The sequence below is a fragment of the Dermacentor silvarum genome, chromosome 11 (genome assembly GCF_013339745.2).
Source record: "Dermacentor silvarum isolate Dsil-2018 chromosome 11, BIME_Dsil_1.4, whole genome shotgun sequence".
Taxonomy (NCBI): Eukaryota; Metazoa; Arthropoda; class Arachnida; order Ixodida; family Ixodidae; genus Dermacentor; species Dermacentor silvarum.
In genome coordinates, this window is record NC_051164.1 from 103,176,577 (window position 1) to 103,196,610 (window position 20,034).

At 43.7% G+C, this 20,034-nt stretch overlaps 2 protein-coding genes and 1 long non-coding RNA gene across 5 annotated transcripts in view; 1 reads left to right on the forward strand and 2 right to left on the reverse strand.

Annotated features, from left to right (window-relative positions):
- The window catches only part of LOC119433392 (spindle assembly abnormal protein 6 homolog), a 52,381-nt gene extending 33,632 nt beyond the window's left edge, over positions 1-18,749 (reverse strand). The window contains exon 1 of the mRNA XM_049659408.1: positions 18,662-18,749. The gene's annotated coding sequence lies outside the window, so the exon portion shown is untranslated. The remainder of the gene's footprint in view (positions 1-18,661) is intronic.
- Positions 560-20,034, forward strand: part of LOC119433168 (terminal uridylyltransferase 7-like) — a 40,205-nt gene continuing 20,730 nt past the window's right edge. For 2 of the 3 annotated variants that reach the window (XM_037700301.2, XM_037700302.2), the window contains exons 1-18: positions 560-713; positions 1,283-1,368; positions 1,794-2,563; positions 3,955-4,058; positions 4,604-4,720; positions 4,810-4,987; positions 5,457-5,597; positions 6,212-6,408; positions 8,611-8,724; positions 9,581-9,628; positions 10,407-10,578; positions 12,252-12,463; positions 14,488-14,868; positions 17,910-17,960; positions 18,101-18,197; positions 18,668-18,754; positions 19,043-19,143; positions 19,590-19,751. In XM_037700301.2, the coding sequence (XP_037556229.1) occupies positions 1,807-2,563; positions 3,955-4,058; positions 4,604-4,720; positions 4,810-4,987; positions 5,457-5,597; positions 6,212-6,408; positions 8,611-8,724; positions 9,581-9,628; positions 10,407-10,578; positions 12,252-12,463; positions 14,488-14,868; positions 17,910-17,960; positions 18,101-18,197; positions 18,668-18,754; positions 19,043-19,143; positions 19,590-19,751 (2,919 nt within the window). In that variant the 5' untranslated portion in view covers positions 560-713; positions 1,283-1,368; positions 1,794-1,806. The remainder of the gene's footprint in view (positions 714-1,282; positions 1,369-1,793; positions 2,564-3,954; positions 4,059-4,603; positions 4,721-4,809; positions 4,988-5,456; positions 5,598-6,211; positions 6,409-8,610; positions 8,725-9,580; positions 9,629-10,406; positions 10,579-12,251; positions 12,464-14,487; positions 14,869-17,909; positions 17,961-18,100; positions 18,198-18,667; positions 18,755-19,042; positions 19,144-19,589; positions 19,752-20,034) is intronic. The other variant, XM_049659404.1, reaches the window with a different exon arrangement.
- Positions 19,062-20,034, reverse strand: part of LOC119433169 (uncharacterized) — a 42,160-nt gene continuing 41,187 nt past the window's right edge. The window contains exon 4 of the long non-coding RNA XR_005188291.2: positions 19,062-19,174. This is a non-coding gene — a long non-coding RNA (uncharacterized LOC119433169). The remainder of the gene's footprint in view (positions 19,175-20,034) is intronic.

Here is a 20,034-nt window from a genome sequence, read left to right on the forward strand (position 1 = left end):
CATCCATCACGTCACAGCCAGCGCCCGGCAACAGCGCTTCCCAGGTATCGGTGCACTACCTGGGAAAAACAACGAACACCTTCGCCAGGCGCGGCATGCGTAACTCGAGCGGTGCGCGTGGGTCCGCGTGCAAGGGACAATGAAGAAGAAAAATGCCGCATCCGGCAGTGTTGTTTTGAGGCCTCAACAACCAACAAACATATCTAAAGACGCCTTGACAACAGCAGCATCAAGGGCACAACGGCAGCAGTTCGAATGCGACGGGACAGTGGGCAAAGGTTTCTTTTTTGCTATGGCACTGTCAAAATTACAGAATTAGATGCGCGATCGCGAGCACAGGTTTTGTTGTCAATGCGCAGCTTGCACGGCCGTAGTATTTTTGAACAGTCACGCTGGTACGATCAATTAAGTAGATCTCCCATTTACAGGCACCGGTGTCTGCTTCTTAGTAGTTTTTCAACGTCTTGTTCTTTTCTTGTATAAGGTGTGCTCGCCCATTGTGGCAGTACGGTAATGGCGGACAGCGTGCATGCCATTTTTCGCTGTATAAAGACAGTTAGAACCAACGCAGTCTGGTAACAATGTGCCCGTTGTTGGAACATGGCGGATGCACGACCACCGTGACTACGGGGACTTTATCGTCAAATTGCGGACTCGCGTGCACCAAAATCGCCGCCGTCGAAGGAAGTGCTGACTGCAAGTGAACGAGCTCCGTAAGGCTCTTCAAGCAAATCTTCGCGTTTCATGTCCGGACACCCATTTTTGCGCCCCGTGAAACGAAGCATCCCAGCGTAGATAATCTGGGCGCCCCATTTTCCGAGAAACGCAGCTGACTGGACGCTGCGCTGTGGTGTTCGCGTGCCACGCAGATCTTCAAAAAGGCTGCGTTTGATGCTGTTGTCTGAATGCTCTAGCCGCATCGTGCCTCGTTAATCGACGTCATTTCGGTGACAGATCACAACCTCGCGCCCCTTTGTCGTGACAGCGGAACCTGTTTTTGAGGAAACTGAGTCCCCCCCGCGAGCTCGGCACGAAGGGACCCCTGCGCATTATCTCCCATCCCTAGTATAGCAGATAGCTTTGTTTCATTGCGCGAGATTTCTCACCTATCAGCTTCATTCGGACGCTGCTGTCCGTAAGCCCGGATAGATGTTGCATAAATGAAAAAAGACGTTCGGCCTCTGCCAACATTTAAGCAAGCATTATTGCGGAGCAGCATATGTCTCTGTATTTTGGTGGGCGGTGACACGGTCAAATTATTTGCATGTGTGGCGGTGCACAGCTGATGACCAGAGGATGCGTCAGCAAAGGATGAGGATCCGCCTGCACTGACTGTCCTGTGCTGCTGTCGTGGTTGGTGGCGCTACGGTAGAGTACCTTATTTCACTTACGTGCTTGTCGCGTACCGCGCGCGCATCGGCAGTCACTCACGGTTTCGCAATGTTGGCGTTCATAAAGTAGCGCGTTGGAGGCCGCTCAAGACGTCAAGAGCACAGATCTGTTAACTATCTCTGCTGTGTTTGTCACAACTTGAAGCATAGTGCTGTCATTGAGGGAGCCAAACGGTGTTTTCTATCTTTAAAAGTAAGGTCAATGCATGCATTCACAGAACTATATGGCGAGAGTGAATTACATTTTCTCGCAGCTTTACTTTGTGATTAGTAGTACCAGCTTCCTGCACCCTCAGATGCCCTGACATTGTTCTGGATGCAGTGTTGTCATTCTCTGATAGACTGAAAGTCAGTTTCTTTCAAGATTGATTAGAATAACAGTGACTCTGTAAATACTTCCAGCCCACTCCTCAACATGGCAACCATGTCTGAGCGAGAGATGTGCCTCGAGATTGAACGGGACCTGAACCGCATCCTGCTGGCCTCCACGAATCGAAATCAGCCGCAGGATGTCGCGCAACCCGACGACAGACCACCACCCACGTTGCCGTTTCAGGCTGCATTGCCCACTCAGCCTTTAGCACAGCTTCATCCTGTACAGGGCTTGCCATCAGTGAACACATCATCTGTAGTCCCATTTGCATTCACCGCCTGCAACACTGCTCGCGACGAAGTCGATTGCCGACAGAAACTGGCGCGACTCCCACAGAAGACTGGGAAACGTGAGCGACGGAAAAATGCCTCCACTGGAAAGAGGGACTTCAGGTCGGCCGAAAACGACGCGAATGTGCTGCCACCCGTGGAAGGCGCTGAGGAGGTTCCAGTGCAGACACGCTTTGCAAATTCGAAGGACTGTCACATAGACGCTGAAGGAGGCGGCATTGTACAGGGTGAAATTGGTGCTGGGGCAGGCGGAGCTCCGTTAAAGGCAGATGAGCGTGTACAGCAAAAAGCCAAGCCTGTCGCAACCGGACGGAAGTCGCCAGGCCCGAAGAACAACAGCAGGGGTTCACGGAAAGTCTATGAAGAAGTACCGTTGAATGCTACTGCTTGGCCTTGTGCAACGGACAAAAAGGCCTTTCTGTTTCTACAGGACCTTGAGAGGCAGTTTCTTGAGAGCTCGCCCAGATCGCATGAGAATCGCCGCATGAATCCACCCCGAAAGGCCTTAGGTGAGATGTTTTGTGGGATTCACAAGCAGTGGGCCACGATATGTGATGTTAATGAAAGGCCTGTACTGCTGTCATAGGCTGCTAAATTTTTCACTGCAAAAGCCCAGTGTTTTGTGTCAATGCAAGTTCGTAAACAGCAAAATATGGTAGATTAGTGATAATGCAAACTTATTTGAATTTACAGATATTTTTAACAACTCTCAAAAGCATTCTTGGGCTGGTTATGTTCTACTGCATTTTGAAGTTGCTTAATGAAAACAAGAATTTCAATAACTTCAAACTTTTTGGCTTCGCCGGAGCAGAGCAACTTGGGTAAAGCTGCTGATGGGAATAATCAAAACACTCATAATATTCAGGCCAATGCGTACTTTGAAAGAGAGTGCTAAGAACAGTGGCATGTTGTTGGAGTGCGTGGTCAATGCAAAATGGGACAATGCAAATGCCTGTTGCACCAATTCATTTCTTGGGCTGTAGCCCGAGAACGACTGCACATTCATAGTGAGGCAGTAGGAATGAATGCCTTCATGTTCCCCCAGACTCTTGTTTTTGAATATTTGTGTAGTTTAGAGTTTTTAACCAGGGACTGTCGTGAACATTAGCACACAGTTTTTCCCAATTTGCTGGAGGTAATAAAGCGAGAAAAGATTTTGTAGTGTGCTAAAAACGGCACTGAAATTACAAATCTTATCCAGCAGCCCTTTCACATGTGCATTTGTTTTGTAGCTTTTACTACTCAGCTGTGCAATGCTGTCAGCGAATATATCCTTGCATAGTTTTCAGAATTTATAGACGTTATTGCCGAGTCAGAAAAAAAGTAGTGATGTTTCTGACGAGTTTACATACTTTTAAAGTGCTTTCAGGGGAAATGAAATTTCTCATGCGTTGTGTGGCATAAGTCAAGTTTCCAGCAAACACAACAGCTATCTAAATTATTCTTTGTTGCCATCATTGGTGGAAAGGAACAGCCTCAGTGCAGTACAGTTATTGGAGAACAAATCATTAGTTGCCTTGCACAAAAGCTGTTCGAAGTTCTATCTTCACTGTCATGACCACGTGGATTTCCAGATGTGCTTAGGGATGCATCTATGCTGAACAATTTGTGTCGTCTTCAGAAAATCGTGAGGTCAGAAATGAATTTTGTTGATTCATGGTTTTGGGACATCATGCCTGTCCTGTGTAATTTCATTCTCTGTCCTCCTCATTCAGCAGTTCTCCACTATGACGTTCTTCATAACTCACTTTGCAATTTCGGGATGTTGAACTCCACAATTTACTAACTTTATATTAGTTATCTGCTCGTAGTGTCTTGCAATACATTTTCCACCCCCAAGTCTACTTATCTGGGCAAGACAATGTTGCAACAAGATGTGCTTAAGCACTGAACTTTGCAGGTCCTGCATCTTCACACCGAAATGGTGGCCGTCATGATAGCTACAGTGTATGTGAGGACAGGCTGGAGGTATTCAAGCAGCACAGAGTTCTCCCTTTGAAAAAGGTAAGTGCTGCCCTTCAATTTTTTATTTTTTCTACTGTGTGTCCGATTGTTATATACATTTAAAGGGACACTAATCAGACACATTGAGTTGCCTTTGTTGCTGTAATCTTTCAAACTCATTTGTTTGCCTTTCTTTGGCAGGCTAATGGTTCAACATTAGTGCATGAATGAAGAGGAAAACTTGCTATTTTAAGTTAGACCCTTGTCTTAATCTGCAGCTGTGCTTTCTTAGTAGCATGATGTGGTTGTGCTCGTTTGTGGCATGTGGTTTAACCACAAGAGCCACATTTTCCATTTCATAAGGTGTGCTGATTGCGAAACTATGCCACCATAAGCTTGGCATACTGCCTTGCGAAAAAAAAAAAAAAAAAAAGCCGACATTACGAACTAAGAAGAGGGTCTGTTGCCACGGCCTTGACATTATTCTGGCACCAATCGTTACATGCGTGCCTTCGCTGAGGAATTCGTGGTTTGGTGCTGTTTGTATGCTGCGGAACCACCTCTTATTACCAGCATCAGTCTCGTTTACTGCTTGCACTTTCCAGAAATCCAAGCGTTTCCCAAGGGCGCAGTTTTACTGTCACCTTTGTCATCGCCACTTCGACGACATGTGGTATGTCGAAAAGCATTTGGACCAGGAGCAGCACGCTACCAAGAAGCTTGTGAGTATTCTTCCTAGAGGGCCCAGGCACCTATTTTCCTCTCTCCTATTTTCTTGGGATTGAACCTTCATTGAAAAATGTTGGCCCAGGTCAACGACTTGCGGGTGGCGGTCAAGAACCTTCCTTACCCTGTTGACGTCCAATGTGACGCAATTGGTGCTTTGGTCGAGAAGGTTGTGCAGGAGCACAGTTTGACTGTGGAGGAGGTTGAACTGCGGAAGAGAGTAGCCAATGACCTGGAAACATTTGTCAAGGCAACATTACCGGGTGAGAGGGAAATTTCTTGTCTCTTGAACATGCACGTTTCTGCCATGCAAGCCTTGTTATAGGATGTTCGAATACAAAAGTTGGTAATAGTTGGCCCACAAGTTGTTGGTACTTAAGCAAACAATTACTGCCCAGGCATAACCTATGATGTCACTTATATGATCTTGCTTATATGTTTCCTGATAATGTGATAACATCTGGAAGTCCAGCGCCCATGATATGTGTTTTCAGCGTTCTTGAAGATATGTCCTTTGACATCAGGCGCAGTGAAAAATGTATCTAGAGGGGTTCTGGCTGTTACTGTTATTTTGATCTTATTACCTGGAATATGTTTTCAGTGAAATAAAGAGTGAATTATTTCTGTCATTTTCATCTGCTAGAGCAGAACACAGTGTGTAGACTGTATAAAACTCAGTAGGTGCATGTTGATATGGTTCGGTAAGGAACTAAAATGCTTTGTCAATTTCAGATGCCAGGTTCAACCTGCACGGTTCATCAGTGAATGGGTTTGGCTTGAAGACGAGCAACGTCAACATGGACTTGTCTCCACTTGGGAAAGCAGACTGTGCCCAGCTCTTTGTTAGCACGGGTGACCTCCTTCTGGAGTGCCGTAAGTATATTTCGTCACTAACCATTGCCCTTTGAGTGCAGCATAACTGTAGGAGGTCTTGGTAACAGCACACCTTGAATACGGTTTCAAGTGAAAGCTTTTGTTGAATCGTATTATGCATACACAGTAGTTAGAGTAGTTAGTCTGAGGGCAGTGATAAAAACAAAATTGGCAGGCGGAGGAACGTCGCGAAGCATTAATGTATAGATAAATGTTTCAGCAAGAGACGACAATATGTACCGAATGGCCAAACAAAGGAAGCACGAGATATCAGTTAAAGTTGTCATTAAACTTTAACCACCATAATGTTAGATGCTGAGGTCAGTGGCACACTGCTTAATTCAGCTGTCATTCTGACCTCATGAGGTCACTGAAGCCCACACTTGTTCTGCTGTCTTACTGATTGTCCCACTGAGCATGAATGGATATGTCTTCGGATGGGATGCATGTGGCTCTGTCTCTCTTTGTTACCCATCCAATCAAGGGTTCTTAGCGAGGTGTTATTGCACAGTCTATATTTGTTTTCATAGACTGTGAGGGGTCACCCGAGACCAGTTTTAGAATTCCTTCTCTAGTGCATTGACATTCATTGTGGCACACATTTGTCCCTGTAGCCAAGTACAGCCAAGTGACGAAGGACTACCTGTCCAAGGTGCCGCGGATACGCTTCAAGGAGGTCGACAGCAAGCTCTCTTGTGAGATCAGCCTCAACAACTCCAACTCGCAGAAAACTTCGAAGCTCCTCGACGACTATGCATCGCTCGACAGAAGGGTTAAAATTTTGGGAGTCGCTTTTCGACTGTGGGCCAAGGTGATTATAGAGTCTTCACAAATACGTTCACAAATGAATCTTGTATCAAAGCTCTTGGTTGAATCCACCTATAGTCGGGTACAACTTTAGAAGGCAGCAGCATTTGCCTCTCAAAGGCGGATGCGCACGAGCCTCCACTAATGGAAGTGCATTCTAGACTGAAGTCATGAGCCTGACGGCCGGTGACCCTGCCGACGGAGAACATGGCAGCCCACGCTTCGAACTGGGCCGAGCGTCAGCGGGACTATTTCTTTAGTCGCAAAGGCGGCTGCCGCGCTTCGGTCATTTGGGGGGGTCCTCCTGTCTTCTTAAATTGTACCCGACTAGTATAGTGTAGGAGAGCATTGCCTTCTCTTGTCTGAAGTGGATACGCTGCATTTATATTGTTCCTGGCTACAGTAAACACTGTGAATTACCACATAGTCTGTTAAGAATACAGGGGCTAGTGTAGGTGGAGAACACATTGCGCATTCTGTATACTGAATGCTGTGTCCCCTGAGCTTAGAAAAATGGCTCGCTAAACCACTTGCTTGATCCCTTTGAGTTATAGGATTATCACTTCACATCACTTTAGGACCTTAACCGAGAAAGTGTAAGAGTGGGGTTGAAGATGAATATGCAGAAGACAAAGATAATGTTCAATAGCCTGGCAAGGGAGCAAGAATTCAGGATCATCAGTCAGCCTCCAGAGTCTGTAAAGGAGTATGTTTATCTAAGTAAATTACTCACAGGGGACCCTGATCATTAGAAGGAAATTTACTAAAGAATAAAATTGTGTTGGGGGTGCATAGGGCAGACATTACCAAATCCTGATTGGGAGCTTACCACTGTCGTTGAAGAGAAAAGTGTTCAATCGTATTCTGCCGGTGCTAGCATATGGGGCAGAAACTTGGAGGTTAACAAAGAATCTCGAGAACAAGTTAAGGACCGCACAAAGAGTGATGGAACGAAAAATGTTAGGCCTAACGTTAAGAGACGGGAAGAGAGCGGTGTGGATCAGAGAGCCAACGGGGATAGCCGATATTCTAGTTGACATTAAGGGAACAAAGAGAACAAAAAGGAGCTGGGCAGGCCATGTAATGCATAGAATGGATAACCAGTGGACCGTTCGAGTTACAGAATGGAGAAGGGAAGTGCAGTCGGGGAGGGCAGAAAACTACGTGGGGTGATGAAGTTAGGAAATTTGCAGGCGCAAGTTGGAATCAGCTAGCGCAAGACAGGAGTAATTGGAGATCGCAGGGAGAGGCCTTCGTCCTGCAGTGGACATAAATATAGGCTGATGATGATGATGATGATCACTGGTTTTCCAAAACAGATCAAAAGTGCACATTGTCAGGAGTTATGTCGAACACTAGACTATTTTGTCATCGTTGTGGCAGGCATTTTGCCATCCTAGCATAGATGGTACCACCATGCCCTTCACTGGGATAATCACTTTTTGTGTCTGGCAGATGATATGTGTTTCTGATTTATTCATTTTGAAAAAGGTGCATAGCATGACGGACAAGTCAAAGATGGGAGATGGGACTTGAACTAGTCTCTCATTCTACACATTGTGTTCAAAATAAACCGATGCCATCTAGCCTAGCTCACGGCTACAGGCAAGAACTGTGTCCAGACTTGACAGTGCACAAAACACAACGCAAAGGGTCATTTTATTATTATTTTTTAAATTTAGACCCTTATTTACAGCTTAGCTCTTCCACCTTGCTGCAAGTTCATGGATATCTTGACCAGTCTGATATGTCATTAGTAAAATGATTAGTTTTCATTTCAGCAGCAGACAAAATGGACATGTCCACTAGGTGGACACTGGGAGAATGCCCCCCGGCAGGTGTTACTTTTTGTATTCGTATTATGGGCTTGATCGTGGCCTAGAAGCATAGTTTTATGCTTCCGTGGCTCATTCTCTGTGGCGTTCTACTGCTGGTTATGAGACCACGAGTTCAATTCCCAATCATGGCATTTTCAATTGGAATCTAATGCCAAAAACTCTTGGGCACGTACAAATAGGCGCGCATTAATTAACCACAGGTGGCCAAGTTAGTCTAGAGCCCTCTACTGTAGGCCTTGTAGCCCAAGTATTGCTTTGTAAATTTCAATCAGTCCAGTCAAGCAATTTTCTGTAATGCTCATGCCTGCGGAAATCCTATATGGCGCATTTCTTGGGGCCGATTGTGCAAGTTTTGGCTCTGTTTGCAGCACTGTGGCTTGGACCAGCAAGATCGGGGCACGCTGCCGCCGCACGCATTTTCCATCATGACGGTGTTCTTTTTGCAACAGTGCAAGCCTGCTGTGCTTCCCGTTTTGCACGAGGTTGGTACCATCAATATTACATTCCAACCTGTCTTGTCTCCCCTTGTGTATACCGCCTTTCACTCTGCCGGCCAGCTGCTCTCTATGTTTCAATTGTATACAGCTGAAGTGCAGGCTGAAATGTGTCTTTGATGGCATGACACAGTGACCTGTTTACCTACGGTGCAAGAAACAAGAATGAACACAAGCATCACTCGTGTTGTATCCTTAATGTCTGTCCTAGCTTTCTGCCCTAAAAGCCGGCGAGCTTGTGGGGAAGCCAGCAGATTGCAGAACTATGCGTTCCACTTCCACCTTGTGGGATGCCACCAATCTGATTTGCTGTAGAGTTAAACTTAGTTAAAACGAAGTCATATGAGATGGAAATACCTTCGTTTTATCCAATATTCATTATGAGCATACATACTGAGATCGGTGAGAAAGTAGTTATATTTACTTCGTTATATATCCGTGTTTAAGGCTTGCGTTTGACAGCATTCAGTGACCTTGCACTTGAAGTTGTCTAGTTATTCGGCCTCGTTGTGTGATCTGCTAGCCTACTGGCTAGCTAAGATGGTAGAGCAATCGTCCCGGAAAGGCATTAGTGCCGGGTTCAATGGTGACAAAAACAAGATAAATTTTCTTCTGCTGTAAAACTTGAAAAAGGGTACATGCTAACTCATTTCTGTTGGATCAACTTATTGATCAACCATCTTTTTACTGAGAAACCCATGTGGGTTTCTTTTGTGGCTTCGTGCTACTTTCAGGTGTATCACAATTTTTTTTCTTTCATGAAATGAGGAAGCTGTCTTTGTCGCACACTTTCAGGTTTGCGAGCCATGGTATCACATTCCACTGTTTTGTTGAAACTGTGCAGATGAAAGACAGCAAGGAATCTGAGTCGTACCTAAAGCCTAAAGATCTGGTAAGTGGACTAAAGATGCCAATATGGCCGTAACGGCAGGGCTATAACTGTTTAGTGATTCAAGCACAGAATAACTTGCATGGCACTAAGCTCTTTGCATCATTTTCTCATTATGGCCTTGTGTTAACTATGTGCCATAGCCAGCAACCTCACACCGACTTGCTCATAATGGGATTTTGGTTACCACCAGTTTTGCCGGGCAGTGTCATTTTTCTCAATTTCCTAAAGCAGCATTTTTTTTTTACAATACTTGCATGAAAATTGATGTGCTTAGCATATCTTGGCTTGCATGACATTAAACTGAGTTTTGCAACACAAAATGCATTGCTTCCAAAATAATAATGCTGTTATGCTTAGCTTTTTTGTGTCTGCTGACGCGCGAGTGTTATACGTTGTTGCAAGTAATAGCATGCTTCGAAGTATCCTGGACAGAACATGACAGCTAGCATAAGCAAGCACTTATGCCTGCAGCACAAGCTGCTGATACCACCACTCGCTGATGACCTAATGCTGCCTTTATGTGACCTTTTAGCAAAACATACAAGTCTTGCGGCTTGGTCAGGAGAAAAACTTCTGTTGGCATTGCTATCATAGCACTCGGTAGAGTAGAGTTTACTGTAGTAGCAGCTAGATTGAAGATATTTTGGCTGCATTTTTGGCACAGCATCAACACATCAATTTTATGCTGTGCATTTGCAAAAATGCAGGGCATAGAAGCCTTTTTTTTTTTTCTTTTTTAATGTGTCTTTCAGTATGCTTGTGCCCTTTTCTTCACCAGGAAGGGCGGTGGAGTTGCAAGAACGACCGCAGCATAGGCCAACTGTGGGTGGAGCTCCTGCGTTTCTACTCCGCTGAGTTTAAGCTCAACAAGCGTGTGGTCTGCATCAGGCGGTCACAGCCTATGCTCATTGTGGAGAAAAAGTGGAACAAGCGCTACATTGCCATTGAAGGTACGCTCGGTTCTCAGCATGGGTGGCATCTGTGCAAAACGTTAATTCGAGCAAAACATTAGTTTGGGCTAGTTGGTAATCCATAACTGTTACGATTTTTGTGCGGAATAGGATGACAAAACACAAACTGGTAGGCACTAGTGCCAGTGTCAACTTATAGGTGTTTAATGCCAGACACTGTGGATTTATACATGCAGGAATAAGGAATACAAAGTTCTGGTTCTGTTTTCCTTGTTCCTCTGTGCACGAATTCTAAGTGTTTGGCATTAAACATTAGTTGGAAGTTAACGTTTGTGCCTGTTGTTTCGTGTTTAGTCTTTCTTATTCTGTTCTAAAGATGTAAGCATTTGTCCCTCTTATAACCCTGGCCTCCTTATGTGAAATGCATACTTAGTTATTAGCCTTAGCTTTGTGCTGTCTTATGTGTTCCTTGTGTTATATTCATTCAGCTTGTGTTTAGCATGCAGACCTGCCAACCTTAACATGTAATAAATACTACCGCCGAAGCCAAGTAACACGAAAGTTTTGTTTAAAATACTAAAAGTTGTTTCATTAGTGAAGATGCATACAGTTTATTAAAGAAAAATTACCTGTAGGGAAGCTTCAAAAATGCATTAAAAAATTTGCATCAGACCAAGCAGTTCAATGCGATGTCCTTTTGAGCATCTACATTGCCTAAAAGTCACAAGTGGGTTTTGAGGGTTGAATACAATGCCAAGCAGCATCCAAGAAGCCTCAATCACTCAACATATGTATGTAACTTGGCAGTTGTCAATTTAGCTGACTGTTCGATGAGCATGGTAATTGTTACCTAAAAACTAATTCAGCATTCCCTTTCAGCTGCATCACATTTCTCATAGGTGTAAATCTGTGGGTGCTAGGCATTCAGTGGAGCTGTCCAGGGTATATGTGGGTTCCATGGAACTCGGTTCGGGAACCAATGATATAACCAAACGAGCAGACAATTGGGCAGTTTGACATTGCGTACCTTCAAACTATGATTGTATCGTAAACTGACTGATTTTTAGGGGTTGCTTATGTATGTCATATTGACAACAATAATTTAACGATTTTTCATTTGCACCTAGTTTAGGGCAAAACTAATTTCAAAAGAATTCAAATGCAGTTGCTGACTGAATTTTTGGGCCCGATTTTTCAGACCCACTCGTTAATATGTACCTACCTGCAGCAGCAGCAGCTACTCATGGAATGGATGTATAATGGCAACCAAAATTACAGCCACTGTTGCATGACTCTTAATGAATACACTTTAAAAAAATGCGATCTCCTTATGGCATGGACTGCAATTATGGAGCAGAGAGCCTGTTCACAGCGTCCCTGCAGAACAAAGTCTGCAATTGTTTAATGAACAGTCACCGTCTTGAACAGTCAAACAAGTTTTTGTATGTTCTGGCTTTCTTTGTAGTGTTCTTCAAATTTTAAGGTTGGCATGTCTGTGATTGGAACAGCATGACCAGGACGACAACAAAAAGGGGAACATACAGTGGCCATTAGTTGTCAGTTTTTTTTTTTTTTTTTCATCCCATCCTGCTCTTTTAATTATGGTTGGACCAAAAGGCCCAATTTGTACCTTGGCTGCATTTATGGTGGCATACTCGTGCATGGCTTCTGCCAATCTTCATAGCAGCGTCCCCCTTTTGCCTGCCTTGCAGACCCGTACTCGTCCAAGCGAAACCTTGCCCGTTCGATTCCCAGCGAGCGAATGTACCTGTTCTTCAAACGCTGCCTCTGCACCTCGGCCATCTACTTCCTACAGCCGCAACTGCACACGGGTCCTATGTTCACCCACCTTCCAGGCCCGCCTATGTACACCGAGAACTCCGAGTCCGACTCCGAGTCTGACCAGGAAGAGGCGAATAACAAGGTGCGCTTTATGCAGGGGTTCCTACTCCTTGGCATCCTCATGGCTGTACATTCATGAACGAATCATGGCTCGATGCCCCTTCTCAATTTGGCCCAGTGGACGGCAGCCCTGCCCCAAAAGGAAGTTGTCGCTGCGCTTCAGGCAACGCTCCTTGGCAATTGCTGAGCGATAATTTTGTATTCATGCAAATTAGTGTTTCTAAAGCAACTCCTGGGCTTGATGTTTTCCCATGAGCCAGCAAAACACTGGTAACCCCATTCGGCCATTGCTGCTGTCAACAGCACCACCATACCAGGTGTTTCTGTGACGTCATTAAGCAATTTTTAAAGATTGCCTGTGGCAGATGGCACAATCCTAGTCCTTGAGCTGGTCCCTTCAAAGAGGGCGGACGTTACTTGCATGAGAAATCTAAATGCGTAATCGACTAATTAACAAAAATCACTAATTAAGTATTTCATAATTACCTTACGGCACACACTGCAATTTACAAATTGTAGTCGGTGAGGCTGCAAGGCATATCCACTTGAAAATAATTCTGTGGACGACACCATTTTCAAGATATGCACCATCAAACTTGCGGTAAAAATGCACCGTCGTTCCGCTAACTTGTATGACAAAATGCCGTTTTATGCATTGAAGCACAAAGTAGCTGGACTGCCAATGTATTTGTTCACAAAGTTGGGGAATTGATAGTTTATTGACGAGTGTTGCCTACAAGCAACATACGTACCTGAAAAAAAAAATTATATGGCATGATTTCACGTGGCTTAATAATGGATGCGTTGCTGTATACGACCGACACTGTCTCTGCCGCTCTAACAAGCTTGCTCTCTGCACACTGCCAAGAACGCTGTCGGTTGTTTACTTCAAAGCATCTGGTGCCTGAATCATGCAAAATCTTGCGAAAGTGATAGTATTTCCTAAAGTGATCGCCTAAGAATAGCACCCCTTAATTTCCGTAACATTTTTGTGTGAAAATGTCTCAATAACAGTACTTTGAAACTACATGGATTCTAGGGATGAAACTGTTTCATTCTTTTCAAGTAAAGAAGAACTAAAAAAAACATTTTCAGCATATGGCACTTCTGTCAAGGTTTATGCAAATCCAACTAATCAAACTATTCGCTTCGAAATTATTCGAAACTTATTACTATTCGTTGAAAAATTTATATTTGCACAAGCTTAGTCTGGATGCTGCAGTGGTGGAAGTTGCACTTGCAGTGATCTTTGTTTCTCATTAGTGTTGTACACTAACTTAATACAGTGGAATCTTATTGATACAATCATGGGAACCGGAAAATAAAGCGTATCATCCTACGTATTAGCCAACCAAATCGTATTATTGGGAAAAGAAAGAAAAACATATCCTGAAAAACATATTTTGCAGAATCATATGAATGAGCTTTCACTATATACTAATTTGACCCACCTGAAGATTTGTTCATGAAAAAATGCTTGCGAAGGTACTATGCAGTGTTGTACAGAGCAGCGTTCATGGAACTAGTTCCTTTTGGGAGGAACACGACCGTTCGTTAAGGGTCGGTGGAACTGTAGCGGCGACTTGTTAAGTTTACAAAGGAACGGCAGAGGGAACGGCGTTCCTTCTGTAAATGTTCCATGGCATTGAACAGATGCTCACACGTACGCAGCACATCATGCAGGGTGGATGGGCGACTGCGTGAGGCGCAATGAACTACCGCTTGCCTGTCACGTAGCTATGGTGCATTTTTTTCGGGAGTTCTCCATTTCATTTTTTTTATGACTAGGCTTCAAGATTATCATGTGACGCTCCCTCGTACTGCAATATTGAATCAGCATTCATTAAACACCTATATATTGTTCCTTTCGATGCAGTTTCTTGTGCACGAAATTTAAGTATATTGGTGCATATGAGTAACTTTCTATTTGCACATCTGAAGCAGGCTTCGACTAATGCTTTCATTTGATGTGCCCCTTAGTTCTCGAAGTGTTGTGACAATTGAACTGAGAATCGTTGCTTTTTCTCGTGCATTTTCCCCACACAGCGAAAGCAACGGCATGACTCGACAGATGAGATGGCCGGAGCCAAAGCGACTGACGATGAAGATGAGGAAGAGGATGAGGATGATGCCAGCAGCTGCTCTTCGGGCCCAGCCCACGACACGGACGAGCACGACCCAGATCTGTCATTCGCTGAGGTCTCAAAGGTCATCACCAACCTAGACCTCGGGCCTGACCCTGCTAAGTCAAAGAGTCACAAGAAGAAAGAAGCACCGCAGCAGGCTGCTGTGCCACCAGCACCACCTGTTCAACTGTTTGTGAAGCCGGGTCCGCCAATACCTCAGCGGATTCTGGATGATCTTGACCTCTGCAATGCTGAAGACTTCAGCTACAACTTCTCGCGGAAGACACTGGCCAATGGACGGGTATGGCAAAACTCCTGGCTGGCTTCTATTCTCAATTATCATTAAGTTTTGGGGACTAACCAGACCTTAACTGTTTTGTTACCATTAGAAATGTGCTCATCTTTGGTGATTTACATTTTAAAATTTTATTTCGGGACGTAGTAATCGCAACGTATACTGGGATACATAATATTATAGCCTGATTGCTGGTGTTTTGAATGTATGTGTAGCAGTAATAATTGCTCAGAAAGTCTTTAGAAATTCTTATATGAAGCTTCAAAAAAGCAAGAAAGCTCTGAAATACAGTAAAACCTTGTTAATTAAGATTTCACAGCAGCGAAAAAAAAATCCGAATTAACCAAACACGAATTATTGACGGTATCAAGAAAACAATAAACAAATGCTTGCTACGTCAACATGCTTTTATTTACTGAGTGACAAATGCTTGCTACGTCAACATGATTTTATTTACTGAATGAATGAGCAAAACCTGTTTCTATTTTGCACAAGAGCAGTGCAGAAGCTGCAATTCTTGTCATCTCGTGACTTATTGGCTCTCGCAGCGGCGAAGGTCTCGCGACTTCTTTCGCAGCATGTCCGCGGCACACACCTTCATCCGAGACACGCTTTTCAATACTGTGTGCACATCCAGATTACTTCTGACCATTGTTCGCGACCATTGCGCTGGTCGCGAACAGATCGTTTGTCCATTGCACCATAGCCGTTGTTCTTCATCCTCATCAGCTTTGCATAGAGTCAAAACGAAACTACCGCTTGCCGCAACAACTGCAGATGAAACCGCGGTTGCTATTGGATGGTTGATCATGGATGGCGATCTTGCCGTTATGAAGGCACGTGGCCGACGCGGTGTTGTGTGTGGCCGTAAACACAAGAATAGGCTTGAAGCGTTCTGGCATTGCTGATGACTATGCTGATGCGGGCTCTGCCGCTTTGTTTTGCTGAAACGCTAGTGCTGTTTTTTTTTCTTTTTGTGTCGCACATTTGCGGCGCTTACCGCTCACCGAGCTCCAAGAGTTGTCCGAATTAACCGATGTGTGGCCAAATACGTCCGAATCAACAAGAGTTTGATTGCATTAAATAATGCATACGCCTGAAGGGACCAGAGGAAGAGTCCGAATTATCCGATTTTCCAAATTAAAGAGAGTCATATTAATAAGGTTTTACTGTATACAAAATACTATACACATGGTGCCTAGATCCCAACTATTGTATGTTAGATCACGCAAAAAAAATTATGAAGATTTGTTACTATCAATATTAGCCATAGTGATCACCCTGCTATGCGGGAAAGCAGTAGCTTCGCAAATGTGCAAATGGGGAAGTTCCTATTGTACAGGGAACATATGTTTTTACTCATTGCAGTAGGCTCCTGGTTTGTTTTTCACTGCATTCTTTAGGTTCACGACGCAATAATTGTCAGGGCAGGGAGCATGCAGAAGCCGCCTCATATTTGATTATTGTATTAAATCAGCTTTTCTTGTTCAGTTCCTATACAGTGATGTACAGTAATGTGGAGTGTTGCACAATATTGTACAGTAATGAAGAAGAGCACTTGCACAGGTGTTCAGTATGTAAGAGATCAGTTGGTCAAGCCTCAGTCGAAGGTCAGTCGGAAATCGACTGCGTGCTCTTGTGCGAGTGAAAACACTGCACGACTGGGTTTGCTCGTAATAATTTGTACATATGCTGTTGAAGCACTGATGGATAAAAGCAAACCACGGTAAGGAAAATAAAGCTGCACTCAATATTAGTTGAGGACCATTGTCAAAATAACATGCACTCGTGAGCATCTACAGTTGTTTGATACATCATTAAAACAGCCTATACGTCGGATCGAAAAATTGAAAACTCGAGAGAAGCTTCCGTGTCTTCACAGCTGCTATAATTTAATGATTATCTTGGCGACTTGGACCAAAGTGAAAATGTTTGATGTGCTAGGAGCACTGGAGGTTATTTTCGACTATACCTTCAGTCGGAGTTTTGTTTTTCCCTACTCCCCAGTCTACCATAAATTGTCAAATCTGACAAATAGTTAAAGTTGAGTTGTCATTTCAGGTGGTGCACTTACAAAGGTATTTAACAGAGGTATTAGGTAAACAACCGATTATGTTGTTAGATTATTGGTAGGGGTGTGTGAATATCTGAATTTTCGAATACGAATCGAATACTGCTTTGAATATCAAATAATGATGTGCACATGCATTTATTAGAAATTTTGGTTATTTTAACAAGTTGGAACATAGCGATAACATTGTCAACGGTAAAAAATTATACTAGTATGCTGTTATACTAAGAGATTGTGTATTCGCTAACTTGGAAAATTGAGTAATTCCCACTGGCTGTTTGATCTTGCCAACCTGTGCCATATTATACAGCATCAAATGCTCTTAAACTCAAAAGGCATTTGACCCTGTGCGAGCCGTCACTCATCACATTTGCTGTCAAGAAATAAGCTGAGGATGGGGGGTAGTGTTTCAAAAATAACAAGTGAGCAAGGCAAAAGCTGCGCTCACACCCAACCAAAACGGAGTGGTTCTGTACCGTTTCCTATGATCGTTGCTTTGAAGAGAACTGCAAGAACATTGTCATTTTATTTTTCTTATGTTTTGTGCCACATGCAAGTAGGTCTTCTGCAGCACGGCTTGTGCAGCCTCACCTTAGATCGCATAAGAAAAATGTAACTCAATATCAAGATGGCACGGACAGAGACTTCAGTTACGCGCGTGCTGCTGTTGTTGTTATTTGTTATAACGAGTGAAATAAGCGGAATTGTGACGGCAAAATTGGTAGATTGGTGCAGGGTAGCGGGAATGCGAAAATGAGAAAAATAAACATTAAGTTTTTCGGCCCATTTCCAGCCTCTTTGCCACGTCCCCCCTTAACTTTGTTGTGTATTCGTGTTGAGCACTGTATGGTTTGCTTTAAGTTGCTGTCGTCCAATTCAGATACGTTTCTTTTTAAATTATTTGCTTTTTAGCTAGGCACATATCAGTGCCTATTATGTTGCTATGGGTCTAACTGGTGCCTTTGCTGTCTTTCAGTTGCCTCCTGTTATCTGCTCCTTCTGCCAGAAGAGTGGGCATTTGCATGAGGTTTGTATGTCTCTTATCTTTCTTTTTTCTTGATGCACCTACGCTGCTCTTCCTGCATGCGAGTTAGACAACCCCCTGTTTGTCTCGTCTATGAACTTAGAAAATTTTGCCAAATACTAAGTGAAGTGCCTTTAATGCAGGACTGTCCGGATCATCGGCTTCCTGAGCTGAAGCGGCTGCCAGACATGACAAGAAATTACACCAAGATACTCAACGATGTCTGTCAAGATGTGATGAGTGAGTGTATCTGCTAGATATGCCCTTTTCATTTCCATGCAACAACCATCTGCAGTTATTGTGAATACGATATTCAAGGCAATACAGTGACTAAATATAGATCGTTCTTTTGCGTTTTAAGAAAATTTAATTTCTGCAACTGTGCATTGAGAAAATATCACCAGTTTCATAGAGTACATCTATTAAAACATGTAAAGCAGGCAAATGTAATGTGTTAGTTTACGTAAAATTGTTAGCTTACAGAAATGCAAAACTTGGGCGAGTTGGCATGGTTGTGTATGTGACTTGGCACAGAAAACACTTGTTCTGTTTTGTGTTTTCTGTGCCAAGTTGCATGCTGTTATCCTGTTTTCGGAAGTTTTGCAAAGGTTGAACTCTCAAATTATGGTTATATTTTAGAGCAGTGTCAACACAGCAAAAAGAAAACTTTAGTTTTTTGACAGTTTGGGCTTTTTTTTTTTTACCTTCAGATGTGTGTTCTCCCGACTCGGAGGAGGAGACGTGTCGTCAGCAGGTTCTCCAAGAACTTGAGTCATTCATCCGTGAGCTGTACAAAGGTAGGAGGATGGCTTTTCGTGGGCTTTGCTGAAAAGCTGCATTCATTCATTGTTACTGAATTACCGTAAAATCTCTCGACATCGTCCAGCCCCTCGTAAAGCAGAGGTTTCACGAAAGTGTGTGCGTCGGCTCGCAGCACATGAGCTTGCGCAGCGCAGTGTAGCCAGAAGGAAAAAGTTCCGTTTGCTCTTTTTCCAAACTGTCACTGTTTTAATGTGCCTTGTCGACTTTTTGTTTTATGCGATATACGCACTGTTGTACTACATGCCTATCCATCTCCAATGCAGATGCCAAGCTCACGCTCTATGGCTCTTCCTGCAATGGGTTTGGCCTGGTACGGAGTGATCTTGACATTTGTCTCACCTTTGAGAGCAGCAAGGATGGCAAGGTGAGTTGCAGTTGGACTCGTGCATCTGCACCTACACAGCATGCACGAGAAGAAAATACTACCATTGTAGTTCTTTTTGTCTGCGTAGTATTTTTTCACTATAAACCAGTGAGAATGTATGTATTCCCTCGATTTTGGTTATAGACTGGAAGCTGTAGGGCACCGTCTAGGGAGTGTTTTACTGCAATAATTTTAAAAATTGCCAGGACGCAAGCTTCACTGCCATTGTACACTCTCTCTCCCTTTGCCTCGACTAGCATCCACAAGCGACGTTCCTTCCTACCTTCTTTCATACAGAGGAAGGGCGCATGTGCCATCTCTTTATAATTTCAGCTGTTCTCGCACTGTGCTTCTATTTTTGCAATGGATAAACTTGGTGATTTAATAATGCTTTAAGATTTGTTTAATAATGCAAGGTGAGAAATCTGTTGCTCTGTTGCTCACAGGACCTTTGCCACGCAAAGATGATTAAGGATATTGCGAAAAAGCTCCACACTCACAAGGACCTGGACAAGATCATTCCCATCACCACGGCCAAAGTGCCCATCGTCAAGTTCTACCACAAACCAAGTCGTCTTGAGGGCGACATTAGCCTCTATAACACATTGGTATGTACCCGACAGCCTGCTGCATGAGTGTTTAATATTCTTCACAGTGCTTCTGTGCAGCAGAACCTCATTGATGTGTTTAGAAAAACATAATGAAACATGTTACTATATCTGTAAATTTGAACACACTTGCTTGTGGCAAAGCACTTCATTTGTATTGTGCGCAAGGTATTCGCTAAATACTCGCACACACCTATCAGACTAGGAGGAAAAGAATTGTTGCTCTCTTTTCGTGCATGTCACAATTAGAGCAGCCATTCACTCGGCTGCAGCTGGTCTTATG